The sequence below is a fragment of the Hemibagrus wyckioides genome, unplaced genomic scaffold (genome assembly GCF_019097595.1).
Source record: "Hemibagrus wyckioides isolate EC202008001 unplaced genomic scaffold, SWU_Hwy_1.0 Contig5, whole genome shotgun sequence".
NCBI lineage: Eukaryota > Metazoa > Chordata > Actinopteri > Siluriformes > Bagridae > Hemibagrus > Hemibagrus wyckioides.
The window spans coordinates 217,720-238,480 of record NW_026690807.1 but is presented as its reverse complement, the minus strand read 5'-3'; the positions used below and the strand labels follow the sequence as shown (position 1 = coordinate 238,480).

The following is a 20,761-nucleotide window of genomic DNA, read 5'->3' as shown; positions in this document are numbered from 1 at the left end:
GTCAGTTTACGTGGCCTACCACTTCGTGGCTGAGTTGCTGTCGTTCCCAAACACTTCCACGTTCTTATAATACAGCTGACAGTTGACTGTGGAATATTTAGGAGCGAGGAAATTTCACGACTGGATTTGTTGCACAGGTGGCATCCAGTTCCAGATCCATCACAGTTCCACACTGGAATTCACTGAGCTCCTAAGAGCGACCCATTCTTTCACAAATGTTTGTAAAAACAGTCTGCATGCCTAGGTGCTTGATTTTATACACCTGTGGCCATGGAAGTGATTGGAACACCTGATTCTGATTATTTGGATGGGTGAGCGAATACTTTTGGCAATATAGTGTATCATATAACTGTTTTATGCAAAGTGCGATGACTCTGCAAGTAAGACAGACGCGTTAGGAACATCAACTTTTTCCTCAGATGTGGTAGTCATTTACTAGGAAAAGTCTCGCTACACTCAGAGTTGCTAATGTTATCATCAAGCGCTAACCAAATTCTGTGTGTAGTTAAATGCTAACCTGGAAAATAGCATAATGTTAAAACACCTGGCTCATAAATGCCACTGAATGTTGATTTATTCATTATGAAGGATTTTTTTTTTCCTAGCACTTGATGCTAGGTCTAGCTACAGTTTAACTCTGGTTGTATGGAGCGACATGTTGACGTTCCTGATAGTTCTGTCTCATTTCCACCTTCACTGCACTTCTATCTCGTACTAAACTGTTATGTGATAGCTAGCCAAATATCCACAGCCTTTAAATTATTCCTGGTGTGCAAATTTTTACAGAGATATTCGGTTATCTTGTCTAACCATAAGCACCGTGTGTGTGTGTGTGTGTGTGTGTGTGTGTGTGTGTGTGTGTGTGTGTGAAGGTGTTCGTATGGGTGGCAGGGGGAGTACTGCAATCAGTGTATCCCATACCCCGGCTGTGTGCATGGTACCTGTGAGGAACCGTGGCAGTGTCTCTGCGACACCAACTGGGGAGGACTGCTCTGTGACAAAGGTAGTCCAGTTTCCATGGAAACGTGCACGATATTACCATATACTTTAAAGTTATTAGCATATAACTAACGCTCACATGCTAACTGATATTAATATCAGTGGATCGTTGGAGCGGGGTGTGGATCGAGATGTGATCGTGTGTGTGTGCGTGTGTGTGTGGTTTAGACCTAAACACGTGTGGCACCCGGCAGCTGTGTCTGAATGTAGTAACACAGGACCCAACAAGTATCTTTCTAGTACAGCTAGATCAGCATATCTCTCTGCCCTAATCGACGATAACAAAAACAATCCTAAATTTCTATTTAGTACTGTAGCAAAACTAACTAGGAGTAAAACCACTGTATAAAAGCACACACCATCTATATGCAGCAGAACCTTGTGCAACACTAACGTCCTCCTGCTCAACTCTGACAAGACAGAGGTGCTTGTACTTGGAGCACATGCAGCTACAGATGTGGCATTTAAAAATGCGCGCTTTTTCCCACGGTATGCCGCGATTCCGCCCGCAGTGTGCCGCGAGATCCTGCGAGTCGGCGCTTTGGTATTTAAATGCATGTGTTGTACTTCACCGAATTTCCACCAGGTGGCACATGGTACAACTCTGGCCTGAGCACATTATACAGTATAATGCAGTTCTTATATATATATATTTTAATACTTTAATACATATATAATAATATTTACATTTTAAATGAATATATATAAATTTACCCGTGACTGTGTGAGTGTAAAGCTGCGAAGTATTTTATGTGCTTTGTAAATACTTAATTGCGCTGGTGTTGTCCTGCCATTTGCACATAACTTGTTTTTGTTCAACTTTAAAGATGCCTGTGCAAAGATAAAAATTAAAATGGAAAACCTCTTCAGATTAAAGTCATTATAATGCAAAATTTAACTGGTAGTTATTCCAGAAAAAAAGTCAAACTAAATAAAATTGTGACAAAGTAGTAATATTTCGCAAAGAAAGTTAACACTATGAGAATAACGTAAAAATCACGAGATTCGTAGCAATACGGGATTAAATTTGTGATATTTTGAGAATAATGTCATTATTTACATTAACGTGTTTAGAGTGATGAATAATATATTAGGCCTATTTGTGTATAGTGAAATTAAGGTATTAATAAAACGACTTAATGCATATGAGAATACGCATAAAAGTGAAACTTTACTCGTTACAGTTACTCTCATTGGTTGGTGATTATTGTTTCGCGCGCAGAGAGCAGCGGAAAAAAGAATGGTTTATTGATCTACCTAAATAAATATGATATTTTAAAAATGTCAAAGAGACCGTCAAACATATTTTTTAATTTTTTAAAATCCATGAGAAAAGCTGATGGTGTGCCTGATCAAAAGAGATCCTGAGAAGATGGAACTGCACACCTTTTATCAAGATAGTGGGAGACAGAAGCAAAGCGAGTTACACGGAGACAGAAACCTCCACTGATCAGATAAATGATACTGAGCACAGTCCTACTAAATCGCATATGGTAGCAGATAGCAGAAAGCATATGGTAGCAGATAGCAGAAAGCATATGGTAGCAGCATGGACGACGGCAGGCCATGTTAAGGTGGGCTTTAACCCCCCTAACATTTCTACTCAGCCCTCCTAAAATTCTGCCATTCTCCATAAACTCTACACCAGGAACGATTCTAGGATTTTCATTTAAGGGGGCTCAACCCCCAATGTGGGTATAATAGTAAAAATATAATAATTAATTAATTAAAATAAAGGTTTGACTAACAGGGTAGGATGGTGATCTCCCCAATCCCCTTTAAATTTTACATAAAAACAGACTTTGGCTCCTCCCCGTCTTTCAGCGCGTTCTTCAATCCTCAGACCACGGCGTCACAGAGCGAGGATCAGAGGACGTGTGTGTGTGGGTGTGGGTGGGTGTGGGTGTGGGTGTGATCAGGAAGACTCGTATTTGGCTTGTTCAGTACTCAAATGTTTACCATCCTACCCTGTTAGTCAAACCTTTATTTTAATTAATTAATTTATTTATTTTTACTATTTACCCTCATTGGGGGCTGAGACCCCCTTAAATGAAAATCCTAGAATCGCCCCTGGCAAAGAGTTAAATGGCTTCAACTTGGGGCATATATACATTCTAATGTAGCGGGCGTCAGTATTTAGGAACACATATCATCTGAAATATATGATCAATATGGAACAGAATAATACACGAGACCATTCAGCAACGGATTAATGTTTATAATTGCGCTACCACCGGTTAGTGACGTCATGTTCCGGGAAAACTGAAGTTGTGTGGTTGGTGTCGGTCACAGCGGCGAGACACTGCTGGTTTTGTTCCGGAAATTATTCATTTACAAATTAAGCACTGTTTGGGGGGCGATATCCAGACATGGACCAGGAGCGATTGCAATATTTGAAGGGATAATGGACCGGTCTTTCTTCGAGGAAGCTATCATAAAAGAAACCGCCGCCCAATGTAATCACTCAATAAAAACCTTAAAATAATAAAAATGTGGTCTGATTGCATTAAATAAAAAATAAACATTATGCAGACTCTTCAGCTTGCTCATCATTTTGGTTAGAAAGTATTAAACCGATTAAACTAACTAAAGATTAGATTGTGACATACAAAGGTGAGTTATTGTACAGTTTTATCCCCGAATTCGGCACCGTGTTCTGACAATCTAACTCATAAGAGTAAACCCTCCCCAACCCTAAAAGTCAGTGTGGGGGAGGATCTCTCAGATAGTCTGAACACCGCTCGAACCGGTTTTTACATGTAAATTACATTTAGCACCTCTTTGGGGAAGAAAGGCGAAGAGATCGCCTCAAAAACATCCTAAAACTTCCCCTAATTTAATCCACTAACAAACATCCTGCTGTCTATGTATATTAATGTATATTTAAGCTGTGAAACAATAAACAAACAATATTAAATCAGATAGTATATCAGAACTACTGTAGTAGGCGGAGGCTCCTGTAAAGCTTTTTTATATGCCATTTAATGTCAAAGAACTGCGCTACATAAACTCAGATGAATGTGGGAAGTAAGATTCAGAGCGCATGAGTTTACAGTACTGTACATAGCAGCGGGCTGCGGGAGGGAGATGCTGCAGTGATTATTAAACAGAGACCATGTTCAGATAGATAGATATATTTCATATTTAGAAGTGTTTTAGAGAATATATAAACGTGACATAAGATAATATATAAGTGCTACAGTAACGATCAAACGCGTATGATGTAAAAACTATTAATAACTGAGCCATAAAAATGTTAGAGCCATTTGACCAATCCATAAACAAATTTTTACATATTGCTATAATATTATAACAATGGCTTGAAATAGCTTTTAGGCACAATATGTTTTATCCATTTCACTCAAAACGAGTGCGTAAGTAGAAGAAGGGCGCATTTGTAGAATCTTAAGATTTTTTTTAAACGTATCCTGATGGAGGCTCGCGCTCCGTGTTCAGCTGCCTGCAGGGCAACGCGCTCTTCACGCTTCCATCACACGCAATAAAACCTCACACCAAGTTAAATATGAATTCCACACGTTTACTTTCTTTGTTGCTTGTTTTAATCTGCTTCTGAGAGAAATTCCGTGGCCAAGCACATCATTTAATGTGTTTGACTTCATGCAACAGTATTAAACTCATGCAATATAGGGATTAAGTTGTAATGTTTTATTTATTTTCACTTCATGATGCAGAAAAACTAGTTGCTATTTAGTGCTTTTGTTACCTCTAGGTTGGTGTAACAGCATGCCCAGATCCAGAACACCCGAGTATTAACACACACAAACTCAATTCCGGGTCTGCTTGGGCATTTAAGCAGCACACACCCTTTATTACACGCAAAGTATCATTCCCTCGAGATGTACCAAGCCTTTGTTGAATTACTACCTTGATATTGCTATGAACCTTGCCTGTTATTATCTGACTACGAGTTTCTGTTTTGGTTTCTAGTGTTTGCTTTCCGGTTTTTGACTTGTGCCTCGCTTTATGGTTTCCGATTTCTGCATGTGGATTTATCAGTAAAGATCTGCACATGGATTCGAACATTCCGGTCTCAGACGAGTCCTTACAATAGGATTATTGTAATGTCTTACTGTCTGGATGTACCAGTAGGAGCATAAATTAGCTCCAGTTAGTCCAGAACACAGCAGCTAGAGTCCTAACTAGAACCAGAAGATATGAACACATCACTCCTATCTTAGCCACACTACATTGGCACCCAGTCAGATTTCGCATTGATTATAAAATACTGTCACTGACCTATAAAGCACTAAATGTTCTCCCGCCACAGTACCTGAGCGATCTTTAGTCTTTTATGATCCGACACGCCTACTCTGTTCAAAGGGTGCAGGTTATTTGGTAGTACCTCAAGTAGAAACCACACAGTTATGGAACAGCCTTCCAATTAGTGTTCAGGATTCAGACACAGTCTCAATGTTTAAGTCTAGGCTGAAGATGCATTTGTTTAGTCAAGCTTTTAATGTATAGTTTTCTTAAGTTAAGGAGCAGATCTGGAAGGTCAGTCGCTCAGGTTTGCTGACTGTGAAGTGGTTGGATGCTTTATGTCCCGGGAAGCCTTCATGTCTGTCACCTTCAGGCTCTCCCTTTTAGTTATGCTGTCATAGCTAGTCTTGCCGGAGTCTTTAAACATCACATGATCAGAAGCATACTTAATATCTTATTAATCTTAATATCTTAATATCCTATTTTCCAGCTTCCTGTGTGACCACTGCCTCTACCCCTGGTCAGAGTCTTGTCGCTTGGTGGTGCTCACTGATGCTGTGGATGGATCTGTGTGGACAGCCTGACCCAGGAGACAGCCATGGACAGAGCCACTTGGGGACTTTCACACCATCACAGATCTGCCATTACATCTGTCAGCTTGAGACAGCAAGGAATTAGTGTCTTTAATGACCTCAGAAACTACAGTGACCTAATAGTTCCCCATGAGCCATTTATTGCTGTTGTAAAAAGGACATTAATCAGCTACAGTTACATTATTTACTGTCCAGTGTCACCCAAATGAGGATGGGTTCCCTTCTGAGCCTAGTTCTTCTCAAGGTTTCTTCCTTATATCATCTCAGGGAGTTTTTCCTTGCCACCGTCACCACAGGCTTGCTCATTTGGCATAAAATAAAATAGGGATAAAATAGTTTAATAATTTAATTTAATAATTTTTTATTTTTTAATTATATAAAAAATATATCTATCATTCAGTGGTGTGCTGTCAGGGCCAGCAAGGCCTTCTCTGCTGGCCTAAACAGCAGTGATCCGAATCACTGACTTGCATTTTAATATAATTAAAATATTTTTCCATGAATGTGTATTAAATTATTCTCCATAGTCTATTCTCTACATTTCATAGCTTTGCTCTTGGTTGCGCTGCTTCCAGTAGTGTATATTTATGATAAGAGTATTTATCCAATTATATTTCAGCCAGTAGCTGATATCATGTGTTGCCAGGGTGAAAGAAATCTGCCTTAAGGCCTTCAGAATCAATAGTGCAGGCGCCCGTAGCTTAAAATAAGTGGCAATGAAACTGTTACATCACTGGGGCCATCTAGCAGGCATACGATTACGTCAGCAATTTCCCGTCCTTTGATTGGATAATTGGAGTAGTCAGAGAGGCAGCGAACTGCACATAAACATTGTTTCTATATTCGCTGTGTCCCATTCCGGATGCTGCGTCCTCAGGAGATTGCTCTTTGCTGCATATGTCATCAAGAATGTCTTTTTTGAGAAATGTAACCGTAAAAAAATTGACTATTCCTTGTGAGGTGTGAAATACTGTAGCCTAATTTCTTTATTACTTTGCTATTTAACGGTTGATTATTATCTATTGCCATAGCATCCAGGGACGATTCTAGAATTTTCATTTAAGGGGGGCTCAGCCCCCAGTGAGGGTATAATAGAAATAAAATAAAATAAAAAAATAAAATAAAATAAAGGTTTGACTAACAGGTTAAGATGGTAAACTTATTGCAGCATTCCACTGTATTGCATAGATATGTATAACACAGTACTGAACAAGCCAAATACGAGTCTTCCTGATCACACACACACACTTGTCCTCTGATCCTTGCTTTGCGACGCAGCAGTCTGTGGATTGAAGAACGCGCTGAAAGACGGGGAGGAGCCGAAGTCTGCTGCCGTTTTCATATGAAATTTTGAGGGGACCGAGGCGATCACCAATTTGTGTACAATTTATAGAGAATTGTAGAGGGCTGAGTAGAAAATGGCCTAGCAACGCCCATGGTGGCGTCATAATGATGGTATAGAGGTGGATTAATTCAGGAAGGTCACCAGTGAAGGCCTAGGTCTGAAATGCACAGTCCACCACTGGTATCATTACATAACTTAATTCCACAATGGGTTCATTCATTAATCTTCAGTAAAGTCTTTATCCTGATCAGGGTCACGGTGGCTCCCTATCATGGACACACTAGGCACAAAGAGGGAACACACCATAGCAACGGAATCAAGCACATGGACACTAACACAAATCATGTGTAAGCATTTTTTTATGTTGGCTACTGGAACCAGTGCTACTTGATGAAAAGAAACCAACTTGTACTTAGTTAATGTTGACTATTTACATGAAATAAACGTAAAGTTAAATAAAGTTCCTGCAACTTAATACCTTTCATTTTTTTGTGTTCTTTGGGCACATACCCAAGAACACTACTTGATGATGTCTCCTTTCCAGCATTTTGGACTTGCAATAGTAGTCAACTGAAAAGTTTTGCACAGGCCCATAGAACAGGAAGACGTGCATTTGCATGGTACGGTACAATAGCATCAGTGCTTGACAACCCAGTAAAAAGCATTCTGGCTTGTTGGTTTGATGGAATGATTCATCCTTTTTGTGCAAGACGTCCTGGGTTCAAATCCTGTATGAGCCTATGCTTTCCCATTAACTCTTTGTTCTGCAAGACTTGGATTTTGCTTATCATGTTAACCAAGATTCATGATGTATTTGGCCCAATGCCAAGAGCTGCTTACTTGGTTCACACTTGGCTGCTGGGTTCTTGAGGGTTGCAGAAAGGTTAAAATCCTACAAGAGCCCTTGCTTTATTGTTAACTTGACTTTGTGTAACCTTTTGATCAGACCCAAGTCCATACAAACAGGATGGCCGTACAGTTGCAGAGTACAGTGACCATCCGTCTGCATACAGCAAGCGAGAGAAGGATGTCGTGGCTTGTTACTTAGGGTGTGAGAGGTCCTGGGTTCAAAACCCTGATTTTAAGTGGAATAGACTGGGTGGGATAAAACTAATGAAAACTTATAGGGCTGGCTGCTTGTTTCTCAAGAGGTTCAAGATCCATGCTTTATTCAACCAAATAACCTCTGATATTAATTTGAATATATGATTGAATGCAGTTATTATACTACAGACACAAAATGCAAACAATTAGTAAAGAAGCTGTCATGCTAGCAAACAGCTAAATATTATCACTAAACATATCTAAATTTAGCCTCAACAAATTTAAACAAGCAATAAAATATATTATGAACATTCACTGCTTGTTGTTTAAACAAAGAATTTAGCATATATGATACCAGCGCTGACATGACTATGAGTAAGTAAAAGTGGGTGGAGCTAGATGTGGTAAGATACAGTTTAGAAAGTTTCACAGAGATCCTGTCATTTATACCTACTGCAAGAGAGACACAACAGTCATGTTACTCTTCTTTATTTTCATAGTTGTTAAAAACATTGGTAAGTCATTTATATTATACACAAACTTTTGATAAATGCTTTTATAAATATATATATATATATATATATATATATATATATATATATATATATATATATATATATATATATATATATAAACATATAAACAATATATGTATTAACAATATGTATTAAATAATTTAAGATACTGAGTTTTAATGTAACACTAGTGACCTGAAGACTTCACTCTTCATTATTTAGCAGTTTATAAAATAGCACTTGATCCAGCACTGATATTAGCCAGTCAGCTTTCTCAGGCAGCTGTGTGCTCCTTCTGTCTGTTAGTGTTGGTGTTACATGTTATTTGTGATCAGTCAAGAGCTGACAGCACAAGTTAGCAAACTAATTAAAACACAAGCCCATGCTGAACAGAAAAGACTTCTCTGCTCTAAACCCTTTGAGCAGACAGAAAGATCTTCAGCCAAAAATATCTCACTAAATCACAAGTTCTCATAGCCAGCGGTAGCAGCATTTAGCTCACTGACTTTAGGTAGCTTAGAAAATGACAGTGTAAAGTTCACATGCCAGAAATACCCCATTTCATCATTTCAGGAATAATGATATTAAATGTTTATTATTCAATGAACAGTTATTTCTTTCTTTATTGTGCTTGAGATCTGATGTGTTCAACATATGTTTCTTTGCAGGTTTACTTTGGTCTTGAGTCTTGAACAATAAAGAATGTCTCCTAATTTGATTTCCCAGTGTGCTTTTGACATTAATTGAAATACTTCAGCACTTAATTGCTGTGGGTTTTGGGAATGTGTCTGTTCCCCATAGAAATCCTGCATCTGTGGAACCTGTAAAAGAAAGCAAGTCTGTTTAGGAAACTTCTAAGTGAGATTGTTCCCTAAGTTAATGATCCATTCAGTATTTCTTTCTAGCTAGCTTGAATTCCTCAAGGTATATGTTGCAACTGTCATTTGTAACCTGTCACATGTAACAGTAAAAGTTATATATTAAGTTATTTCAGGAGTTGTTTGTTCTCTGATGTAACCGTAACAATAGCTAGCTAGCAAGCTAACATTAGCTATGTCTGTTTATAATAGTAGCTTGCAGAGTCAAATGCTGCACTCATACAGTAGTTCAGAATTATCAGCTAACAAAAACACAAAACCTCTTGTTACCTATACAGCCTGAATACAAGTATAGCTTTTCTATTTAAATGAAGTAAAATACATACTTGGAAATGTACTTATTTTCAAAAGTTCAAGTATCAAAGGGTAAAGTATTGTGAGTTATTGTGTCCTTTGGAGACACAGCCCTGACTTCTAACTCCAAAAGATATGTTTAAGAGGTGAAGTCAGATGCAGTGGTTTGATCAGCAACAGTGGAATAGTTCTGTGTTGTATTAGTGACTCAGTTCACTGTCACTGATACTGTGAAGTGATGATCTGTGTAAAATTATGCTCCAACAGCATCACTTCCTGGGTGTGGCCTTCTAGATCCACTGCAACCCTGACCAGGATAAAGCAGTTATTGAAGATGAATGAATGTAGGTGTATATTGACAGGTGTGGGAGTGTGATCAGGATATAATTCAAGATATAACATAGTTTTCTAATGAACTGATATTAAAGAAAATAGTCTCACTGCTCTGCATTTATTGAGTGTATAACACATTCTGCTCATTCAGTCACTCAGAATAAACTGTTTAATGTAGTCACACTGAGCATCTTTAAGTAGATAAACATAACTATTAGATGAACACAAATTAAATCTATATGAGTTTCTGGTTGTCAGTGAAATATGGGTATAGTAAGAATGTTCGTTTAACTGAGAGAATTGTTGGAGAAAGTTTCTGTTCCTCTGCAGATCTTTTTCTGTCTAGATGATATTCTGTTTGAATCTCCAATCCACTTACTGATGTTTTTAGAATGTGACAGGGAACTGGATAACCTGGAGAAAACACACACAGGACTCAAGGAGAACACCACATAGAAATTATCCATGTGTACTTCACATCCCAACCTGTCAACACCGAGGTACATGTAGGTACACTGCATGGCCACAAGTATGTGGACATCTGACCAAGGAACCCACATGTGCTTGTTGAACATCCTATTGCAAAGTCATGGCCTCCTATTTCAGATATGGGGGTCAATTTAGGCATCTTTATATTTTTGGCCATATAGTGTATTCATGATTAACACCTACAGTCATGTCCATAAAGATTAGCTGATTACAGTGGTATTGATAAAAGTAAATCTAAATGTATATGAAAGCCACAGGGAGGAGGTAAGACACCTAAAGCAAATAAAACACTCAGTTTACCAAACACACACCAAGTGAAAACCAACCTTCATTCAAATCAGCAAATGTCATGCACACATACCAAACACCTCTCTCCTGTGAGGCTTAATGGCTTTCTGGCATCTTTGATAGTATGACCAAGACCAGCAGAAGATTTTCTTCTCACTTTAGTGAAATGCCTTAGAAAATGTTCTATGAAATAAACAACCAAATATGAGTGAAAATGAGATTAAAGTGTATACTTTCACCTTTAATTTAAGAGTTTTTCATTCAAATCGGGTGAACAGTGTAGGAAATACTACACCTTTTTTACTAAGCACAATGATAGTCCACCATAAAATCCCATCAGTTTGTCAGTTTTCTGCAGAGACAGGAGACTAAACCTCGCCTCTTCTATCATCACTACATTCACGGAATTCACATCCACATTCAGCATCCTGTGCAGTTTCTTTTACTTCAGCTGAGCCTTACCAGGAAAATGAATTTAAGAAATCACCCACTTTGTACATGTTTTATCAGAATTCATCAGTACAAATTGGGGCAAAGTGGTAAAGAAGTAGAGAAAACAAACAAACAAACAAAACCTTGTTGTGGTATAGTCATTCTCCTTTCTCCACAAGATGGCGTAGTCAGTTAGCTTATTGTGGGCAAAGGACTAGGTTCCTGCTCACATACCCCAGAGATGTTGATGTTGATTGATAAACTACTTTTATATCCTGGCTTTATTAAGCAGATGGCTATATTAATTATGTTCAAATGAGTCAAATGACAAGAGAAAGAAAAGAGGCTGGTTTGTTCATCACCTCAGTGAAATACCCTCCAAACTGTCCTATTTATAACAACAGGTTTATCACAACAAACAAACAAATAAGCACACAAACAATGCCCCAATGTACAGTATATATTTTAAATTTACAAACACAATATATAGTAATTTAATTATTAATTAATGTTTATAGAATAGATTGAATGTTTTCATTATTAAAAAATTCTATGCTGTCAGTATTTGTTTACTGTGTGCTTAGGACCGGTTCCTCCTTCGAGGCTGAATCAGTAACATTAGTGACACTGTCATGTGATGCTGTGGGGTGGAGCTTCATGAACCATCATAATGATCACATAGAGCAAAGAAAGAATATTTTCATTCAGCTAAAACTATTCATCATGTTCACTGTTATATTCATGTGTCTTTGGCTTTCACTAGGTGAGTTAACACTGACATTTTGTTATTGCAGAAATATTCATTGTTGAATTACTAAATAATTACTTTTTGTGGTGTTATGAAGCATCAGACTGTAGGTGTGATTTATGTAATTCTGACTTGATTGTGTAAAGTTTAAAAACATTATGATGTCTTCTCTATGACAGGTGACTCCATGGGAGATTCCATAAAGCCGCTTTTCACTCATGAAGTTGTAGATGAAGGTGATAATGTTACTCTGTCCTGCAAATATGAAACAGTTGTTGCAGCAAACACCAACCTGCAATGGTACAGACAATATCCAAAATCTAAGTCTGAGTTCCTTCTTTACATCACTCCAAATGGAGATAAAAGTGAATCCATTCCACCACGTCTGTCTGCTGAAATTGATAAAAATAAAAACCAAGTGGATCTGATCATCTCCTCTGCTGCTGTATCAGACTCTGCACTATACTACTGTGCTCTGAGGCCCACAGTGACAGGAAATCCAGCTGTACTGTACAAAAACCTTCACACAGTTTTGTTATATTGAAAGTAGTTCTACTGATGATTTTGAATTTACGTGGCATTAGGGGAATTCTGTCTCTTTTTCAATTCATACAAAATTCATAAATTTGTTTTGACAAATGTTGGATTATTAGGAGACTAATATTATTATTATTTTTTTTCCTGGTCAGAGATCTATAAGTTCTATCAGAGGATACAGAAAGCCATTGCACAGACAGTAACCTAGAGCGTTCAGCTAGGCTGGTTTTCATATATAGACTCTCAAGGGGTCACTCAATCACTTTCATTTTCTGAAGCTCAGGAGTGAACCAGGGAGGTGCAGGAAGAGGGAACCAGACTTATACTGGTGTATAAGTATATATATATATATATACTTATACTGGTGGGAACATGTCCTTCTAAAGCTTGAGAAATGGCAAGGTTATAGCTGGACAGAATCTCAGAAGGGTGGGAAAATTTAGCAGAGTCAAGAATAGAAAAAGCATAAATAGAGAAGAGAAACATATCCCTTGTCCATGAGCTTATGGTCAGAGATACCCAGCTTAACCCAAATGAATAGTTTAGGTCAAGTGTGTGATCATGAGAGTGGGTGGGTAAGTTTACATATTGCATAAGGTTAAAGTTTTCCAGTATTGACATAAGTTCCTCGGTTTTAGCAGAATCCGTGTCTACATGGATATTGAAGTCATCAGGTTGTATTACTGTTGAAGATGTTGTGTTCACTAAGGTGGTCAATAGATTAGAATTATAATGAGTGGTGTTAGACCAACCACCTTCAATGTCAGATACTCAAATAAGGTTATATTGTGGAAGGCAGTACTGAATATTTTGAGTTTGTTGCAGTGAACAACAGCATGCTCACCACCACAAGCAGACATATAATGTATTACAGTATTACAGAGAAAAAATCCTTTATAAATATACAAAGTTTAAATACTCTTTTTGATGAATCAAACCTCTTTTTGTCTGTGAACTTTTATTTGCATTTTTAGGTTGTTATGAAGTCTCGTACGAAGACTGAAGCAATTGTTAACGCTGTGATAGCGCCACATTCGGTCGACTTAGCTCTGAAAGCACGGGAAGACATACCTTATTGTGCTGTTTGATGGAAGCAATCACGGCAGCTGAGACTTTCATGCTTACTTAATTGGTAATCAGGGACTACTGGGAAAGATTTGTTCTTCAGGAAAGTATACGAGAGAACATCAGGAGGACTGAAATGATTTTTGACTGAAATAGTGATTTTATTTTCTTCTTTTTTTTCATTTCAACTGATTTTTTTTATTTTACTTTAACCTATGGCCTTAAAGAAAGAAAGAGTGTCATGTAAAAGGTGTTAAATGCTAAACATTTTTTTTTTAATTTGTTTGTTTTTGTTCTATTGTTGAGGGCCAAAAGTTGAATGAAAATGATGTTATTACTTTATGTATTAAAGTTCAGTAACATAGTTTCATGGTTGTATTTACACCCTCCCAACTCCATCCTGATCCTTCCACCCACAGTGGGTGTTCTTCTATCATACATACTGCACAAATATTATCTTAACCCCAGCCCTGGTTAAAGAAACTAAATAAAAGAACAGGAATTTTTAAAATTACATTTTTAATTTAACTTAAATGTAATCACTGTTTATTTTATTTTGAACTGGTGCTTTGTTATTGTCTGGTGTTTAAAGGAGTGTACAAATAAATATAATATTCAATAGTTTCATAATTTTTAAATTTTGTTATTCAGTGTAAACACTCACATTTATGCCAATTTATGCCAGAAATCAATGTTCAAAGTCTCCATACTGTGTGTTCTGTGTTCATACTGTGTTCTGTGTTCATACTGTGTTCTGTGTTCATACTGTGTTCTGTGTTCATACTGTGTTCTGTGTTCATGCTGTGTTCTGTGTTCATGCTGTGTTCTGTGTTCATACTGTGTTCTGTGTTCATACTGTGTTCTGTGTTCATGCTGTGTTCTGTGTTCATGCTGTGTTCTGTGTTCATACTGTGTTCTGTGTTCATACTGTGTTCTGTGTTCATACTGTGTTCTGTGTTCATACTGTGTTCTGTGTTCATACTGTGTTCTGTGTTCATGCTGTGTTCTGTGTTCATACTGTGTTCTGTGTTCATACTGTGTTCTGTGTTCATACTGTGCTCTGTGTTCTGTGTTCATACTGTGCTCTGTGTTCATACTGTGTTCTGTGTTCATACTGTGTTCTGTGTTCATATTGTGTTCTGTGTTCATATTGTGTTCTGTGTTCATATTGTGTTCTGTGTTCATACTGTGTTCTGTGTTCATATTGTGTTCTGTGTTCATACTGTGTTCTGTGTTCATACTGTGTTCTGTGTTCATATTGTGTTCTGTGTTCATACTGTGCTCTGTGTTCTGTGTTCATACTGTGCTCTGTGTTCATACTGTGTTCTGTGTTCATACTGTGTTCTGTGTTCATACTGTGCTCTGTGTTCATACTGTGTTCTGTGTTCATACTGTGTTCTGTGTTCATACTGTGTTCTGTGTTCATACTGTGTTCTGTGTTCATACTGTGTTCTGTGTTCATACTGTGTTCTGTGTTCATACTGTGTTCTGTGTTCATATTGTGTTCTGTGTTCATACTGTGTTCTGTGTTCATACTGTGTTCTGTGTTCATACTGTGTTCTGTGTTCATACTGTGTTCTGTGTTCATACTGTGTTCTGTGTTCATACTGTGCTCTGTGTTCATATTGTGTTCTGTGTTCATATTGTGTTCTGTGTTCATACTGTGCTCTGTGTTCATATTGTGTTCTGTGTTCATATTGTGTTCTGTGTTCATACTGTGCTCTGTGTTCATATTGTGTTCTGTGTTCATATTGTGTTCTGTGTTCATACTGTGTTCATACTGTGCTCTGTGTTCATATTGTGTTCTGTGTTCATACTGTGTTCTGTGTTCATACTGTGTTCTGTGTTCATACTGTGTTCTGTGTTCATACTGTGCTCTGTGTTCATACTGTGTTCTGTGTTCATACTGTGTTCTGTGTTCATACTGTGCTCTGTGTTCCTACTGTGTTCTGTGTTCATACTGTGCTCTGTGTTCATACTGTGCTCTGTGTTCATATTGTGTTCTGTGTTCATACTGTGTTCTGTGTTCATACTGTGTTCTGTGTTCATACTGTGCTCTGTGTTCATATTGTGTTCTGTGTTCATACTGTGTTCTGTGTTCATATTGTGTTCTGTGTTCATATTGTGTTCTGTGTTCATACTGTGCTCTGTGTTCATATTGTGTTCTGTGTTCATATTGTGTTCTGTGTTCATACTGTGTTCTGTGTTCATACTGTGCTCTGTGTTCATATTGTGTTCTGTGTTCATACTGTGTTCTGTGTTCATACTGTGTTCTGTGTTCATACTGTGTTCTGTGTTCATACTGTGCTCTGTGTTCATATTGTGTTCTGTGTTCATACTGTGCTCTGTGTTCATACTGTGCTCTGTGTTCATATTGTGTTCTGTGTTCATACTGTGCTCTGTGTTCATATTGTGTTCTGTGTTCATATTGTGTTCTGTGTTCATATTGTGTTCTGTGTTCATACTGTGTTCTGTGTTCATACTGTGTTCTGTGTTCATACTGTGTTCTGTGTTCATACTGTGTTCTGTGTTCATATTGTGTTCTGTGTTCATACTGTGTTCTGTGTTCATACTGTGCTCTGTGTTCATATTGTGTTCTGTGTTCATACTGTGCTCTGTGTTCATATTGTGTTCTGTGTTCATATTGTGTTCTGTGTTCATACTGTGTTCTGTGTTCATACTGTGTTCTGTGTTCATACTGTGTTCTGTGTAAACAATTCCTTACTTTGGATAAAATCAGCTGTCAAATAAAATAAAACTACAATTTACCAATGCATGAGTTAAGTTCATATATAGTTAAGTTTATATAAGTAGTATATGTACTAAATGTGTGATGGCTGAGAAAATCCATCAGATATTACTGTGACTAAACAAAAAACACCCAAATATTATGATAAAGACCCATATTAACAAATCTAGCAGTAAATGCAGTCAGTCTGCCTAAAGATGTCTAAAACCTGGTTAGTTATGCTGCATTTCTCATTCAATAAATGTCACACTTTGATCAGTTTAATTATGTCTGTGATGGACCTGTACTGCCAGAGAGAAGAGCTTACACACTCTGTACAGAGGGCAATAGATAAAGTTTTAAAATGTTTTACTGACCTAAACAGAAGACGGGAAATTTAGCCAACAAACATAATTCCCAGGCAACAACACAAACATGTTAATATGACTAATTACAATATGTATTTACATGTGTATCATTACATAACTGAATTCCACAATGGGTTCATTCATTAATCTTCAGTAAAGACTTTATCCTGATCAGGGTCACGGTGGCTCCAGAATCTATCATGGACACTTTTTCTCCTTTTTCTCCATAAATTGTACACAAATTCGTGATCGCCTCAGTCTCCTTTAAATTTCATATGAAGTCTGTTTAGGAAACTTCTAAGTGAGATTTTTGTTTTTACCCCAAGACACAGACTGTTATTTTCAGTTTTTGTTGCTAGATAACTTGTAGTCTTCAAGCATATATTGCAACATTATAATTGCCTTTTAACATCTCATATGTAACAGTAATGTATCAGGTTATTCTATGAGGTGATTGTTCTCTAATAAAACTGTGAGAATAGCTAGCTAGCAAGCTAACATTAGCTATGTGTGTTTATAACAGTAGCTTGAAGAGTTAAATGCTGCACTTATACAGTAGTTCAGAATGATCAGCTAACAAAACACCTGTACCTATACAGCCTGAAAACAAGTATAGCTTTTCTATTAAAATTTCTATTCAAAATAAAGTAGAAAAATACTTCATTTCATGCTTGGAAATGAACTTTGTTTCAAAAGTTAGTACCAAAGGTTAAAGTATTGTGAGTTATTGTGTCTTTTTGGTGTTAGAGTCATGAGACACAGCCCTGACCTCTAACTCCAAAAGATGTGTTTAAGAGGTGAAGTCAGATGCAGTGGGTTGATCAGCAACAGTGGAATAGTTCTGTGTTGTATTAGTGACTCAGTTCACTGTCACTGATACTGTGAAGTGATGATCTGTGTAAAATTATGCTCCAACAGCATCACTTCCTGGGTGTGTCCTTCTAGAGACGTGTAAAGTTCAGCACATACAGCACTATTATACAGAATCCTCACAGAGCTGTGTTCAGAAATGGATCAACTATACAACTTACTGTACATAGTGAGATACATACCACTGATTCTCACTCTAGTTACAGGTAATTTTCATCAGTTCATCAATTAATTAATGGAATCAACTAATATTCATAGAATTAATTCATTTATTTTTAATATCAGTGTTTTTGGTGTTACACAAAAAACATTTTTAGAATTTTTCGATATTTGTATTATATCTTTATTAATCATTTTTCAATACAACAGGCAGTTTTGCTGATAAAATTTGGCCGAAGGACAAAGATGTCAACATTGTGGGGAAGGAAACAGACCCTGTTACTCTGAGATGTTCATATGAATCAAGCAGTGGTAGCATTCGGCTTTATTGGTACAGACAATATCCTAACAGTGCACCACAGTTTTTACTGCTTAAAGGTGCAAAGTTAGCAAGTTCAGATCAGTACAACCCCTCTGGCTCTCGATTCAATGCAGAAACATCCCCAGACTCTACTGAACTCACTATCAAAGATCTGCAGATCTCAGATTCTGCACTCTATCACTGTGCTCTTACAGTAGCAGCACAGTGATACAGAGTCACTGAGAGACTGTACAAAAACCTATGAAATAATTCATTTGAAGTTCAACGTTTAATATCAAAGATACTTCCTTTAGCAACTTATCAGTTAACCACAGACACAAAAGACATTTGTGGTAACATATGCAGCTGAAGAAAGAGAATAAAATAAAGAGACACTGTGTCACTTGTTGCTGGTGTGTACTGTTTAAAATTTAATTCATTGTACTTTTGCATTGTAGTTTTTCCCATGATTAATTCGAATGAATTTTCATTCATTTATATGTACAAACACATATTAGGATTTGTCATGTATTCTAAGAGGCACAATATTGTACAACTTGTTTGGGGATTCACAACATTCAGAAGTGTCTAATTTAAGAGGTGTAGTATAATCTAGGGAAGGAGAATAATATTTTCAAAGGTGTCCCAAAGTAACATTGTCAACCTTGCAGAAAATATCCGAATGGCATTTTCCCCCATTGTTCTCTTAAAGGTTTTGTGGAGGACAGGGGAGTCAGGGAATCAAACCTGAGGTAAATTTTATGCAAAGTGCTTGATGATGATGATACTTATGTATTTTTATTTAAAAAAAGCACTTGTCTGGTGCCTCCATTGTCTTGGACTTCCAAATGTCATCAAAATGCAGACAAAAGCCATAAATATCATTAAAATAAGTTCAGGTGCTCTAACTGGCAGACTGTTACAGATTTGCAGTTGCAGGTCACCATGTCAACATGACAGATGAAGAATATCAATATTGTATTTATACTACACACTTATACTGATCAATGCGTACTGTATCAGTGGCCGAGCAGAAGATACTGAATCAGAAGCAGTAGGTACTGATAAAGTCATTGAAAAGTAAGGAACAGGTGTGCAGCGGTGGGGCGGTAGGGTGCATACAACGTTAACAAAAACACATGGGAACAAAATTAAACCCTGCCAGACCGCCCTCTGGTGTCCTGACAGGGAACTGTCCAGCAGTCCATGACAGTAAATGCAGTCAGTCTGCCTAAAGATGTCTAAAAACTGGTTATGCTGCATTTCTCATTCAATAAATGTCACACTTTGTTCAGTTTAATTATGTCTGTGATTGACCTGTATTGCCAGAGAGAAGAGCTTACACACTCTGTACAGATGGCAGTAGATAAAGTTTTAAAATGTTTTACTGAACTAAACAGAAGATGGGAAATTTTGCCAACAGAACATAATTCCCAGGCTGTAACACAAACATGTTAATATGACTAATTACAATATGTATTTACATGTGTATCATTACATGAATTCCACAATGGGTTCATTCACTGATCTTCCTAAATAAAGGCTCCAGAATCTATCATGGACACACTAGGCATAAGGAGGGAATACACCAGTGGTGGGTCATCAGTGTCAGCAAGGCCTTCTCTGCTGGCCTAAACAGCAGTGATCTGAATCACTGACTTGCATTTTAATATATTTAATATATTTTTCCATGAATGTGTATTAAATTATTCACAGTTGTCTATTCTCTAAACTTCATAGCTTTTCTCTTGGTTGCGCTGCTTCCAGTAGTGTATATTTATGATAAGAGTATTTATCCAATCATATTTCAGCCAGTGGCTGACATCATGTGTTGCCAGGGTGAAAGAAATCTGCCTTAAGGCCTTCAGAATCAATAGTGCAGGCGTCCATAGCTTAAAATAAATGGCAATGAAACTGTTAAATTAACCAATCAGATTTCGAGTTGGTGTCATTGGGTCCATCTAGCAGGCATACGATTATGTCAGCAATTTCCCGTCCTTTGATTGGATAATCAGAGAATATATACTTTTCTATTTAACGGTTGATTAGTATCTATTGCCGTGGCGTCATAATGATGGTATAGAGGTGGATTAATTCAGGAAGGACACCAGTGAAGGCCTAGGTGTGAAATGCACAGCCCACCACTGGAATACACCATATCACAGGTGTGGAAAAAGTACTGAGAATGTACATGTACATGAAGCTTTGCACATTGTCACTATTTGTGTAAGTATTTTTATTTCTACTGAAACCAGTGCTACTTAATGAAAAGAAATTAATTTGTATTTAGTTAATGTTGACTATTTTCATGAAATGAACCAAGTTCCTGCCACTTAATATTGGCTTCCTTTCATTCCTTTCTGTTCTTTGGGCACATCCCCAAGAACACTGCTTGTTGATGTCTCCTTTCCAAACGAATGGAGTTAGTGAAATTATTACAATAGTCGTCAACTGAAAAGTGATGAGCCCTTCCTATACTGTTAACATGTTACATGGAATAGACTGAGTGGGACAAAACTAATGGAAACTTGGAGTGCCGGCTGCTTGGTTCTCA

The 20,761-nt window shown here is 37.4% G+C and overlaps 1 long non-coding RNA gene and 1 gene segment (V, D, J or C); both read left to right on the top strand.

Moving 5' to 3' along the window:
* Positions 1-753: 753 nt before the first annotated feature.
* On the top strand, positions 754-7,618 carry LOC131350591 (uncharacterized). Its single transcript, XR_009204279.1, has 2 exons — positions 754-1,003; positions 5,711-7,618. It is a non-coding gene; the product is annotated as an uncharacterized LOC131350591 (long non-coding RNA).
* A 4,536-nt stretch (positions 7,619-12,154) lies between these two features.
* LOC131350596 (T cell receptor alpha variable 12-3-like) lies at positions 12,155-12,723 on the top strand. The segment is given in 2 exon segments: positions 12,155-12,194; positions 12,359-12,723. Coding segments are annotated over 2 exon segments (405 nt in total).
* Positions 12,724-20,761: the final 8,038 nt, after the last annotated feature.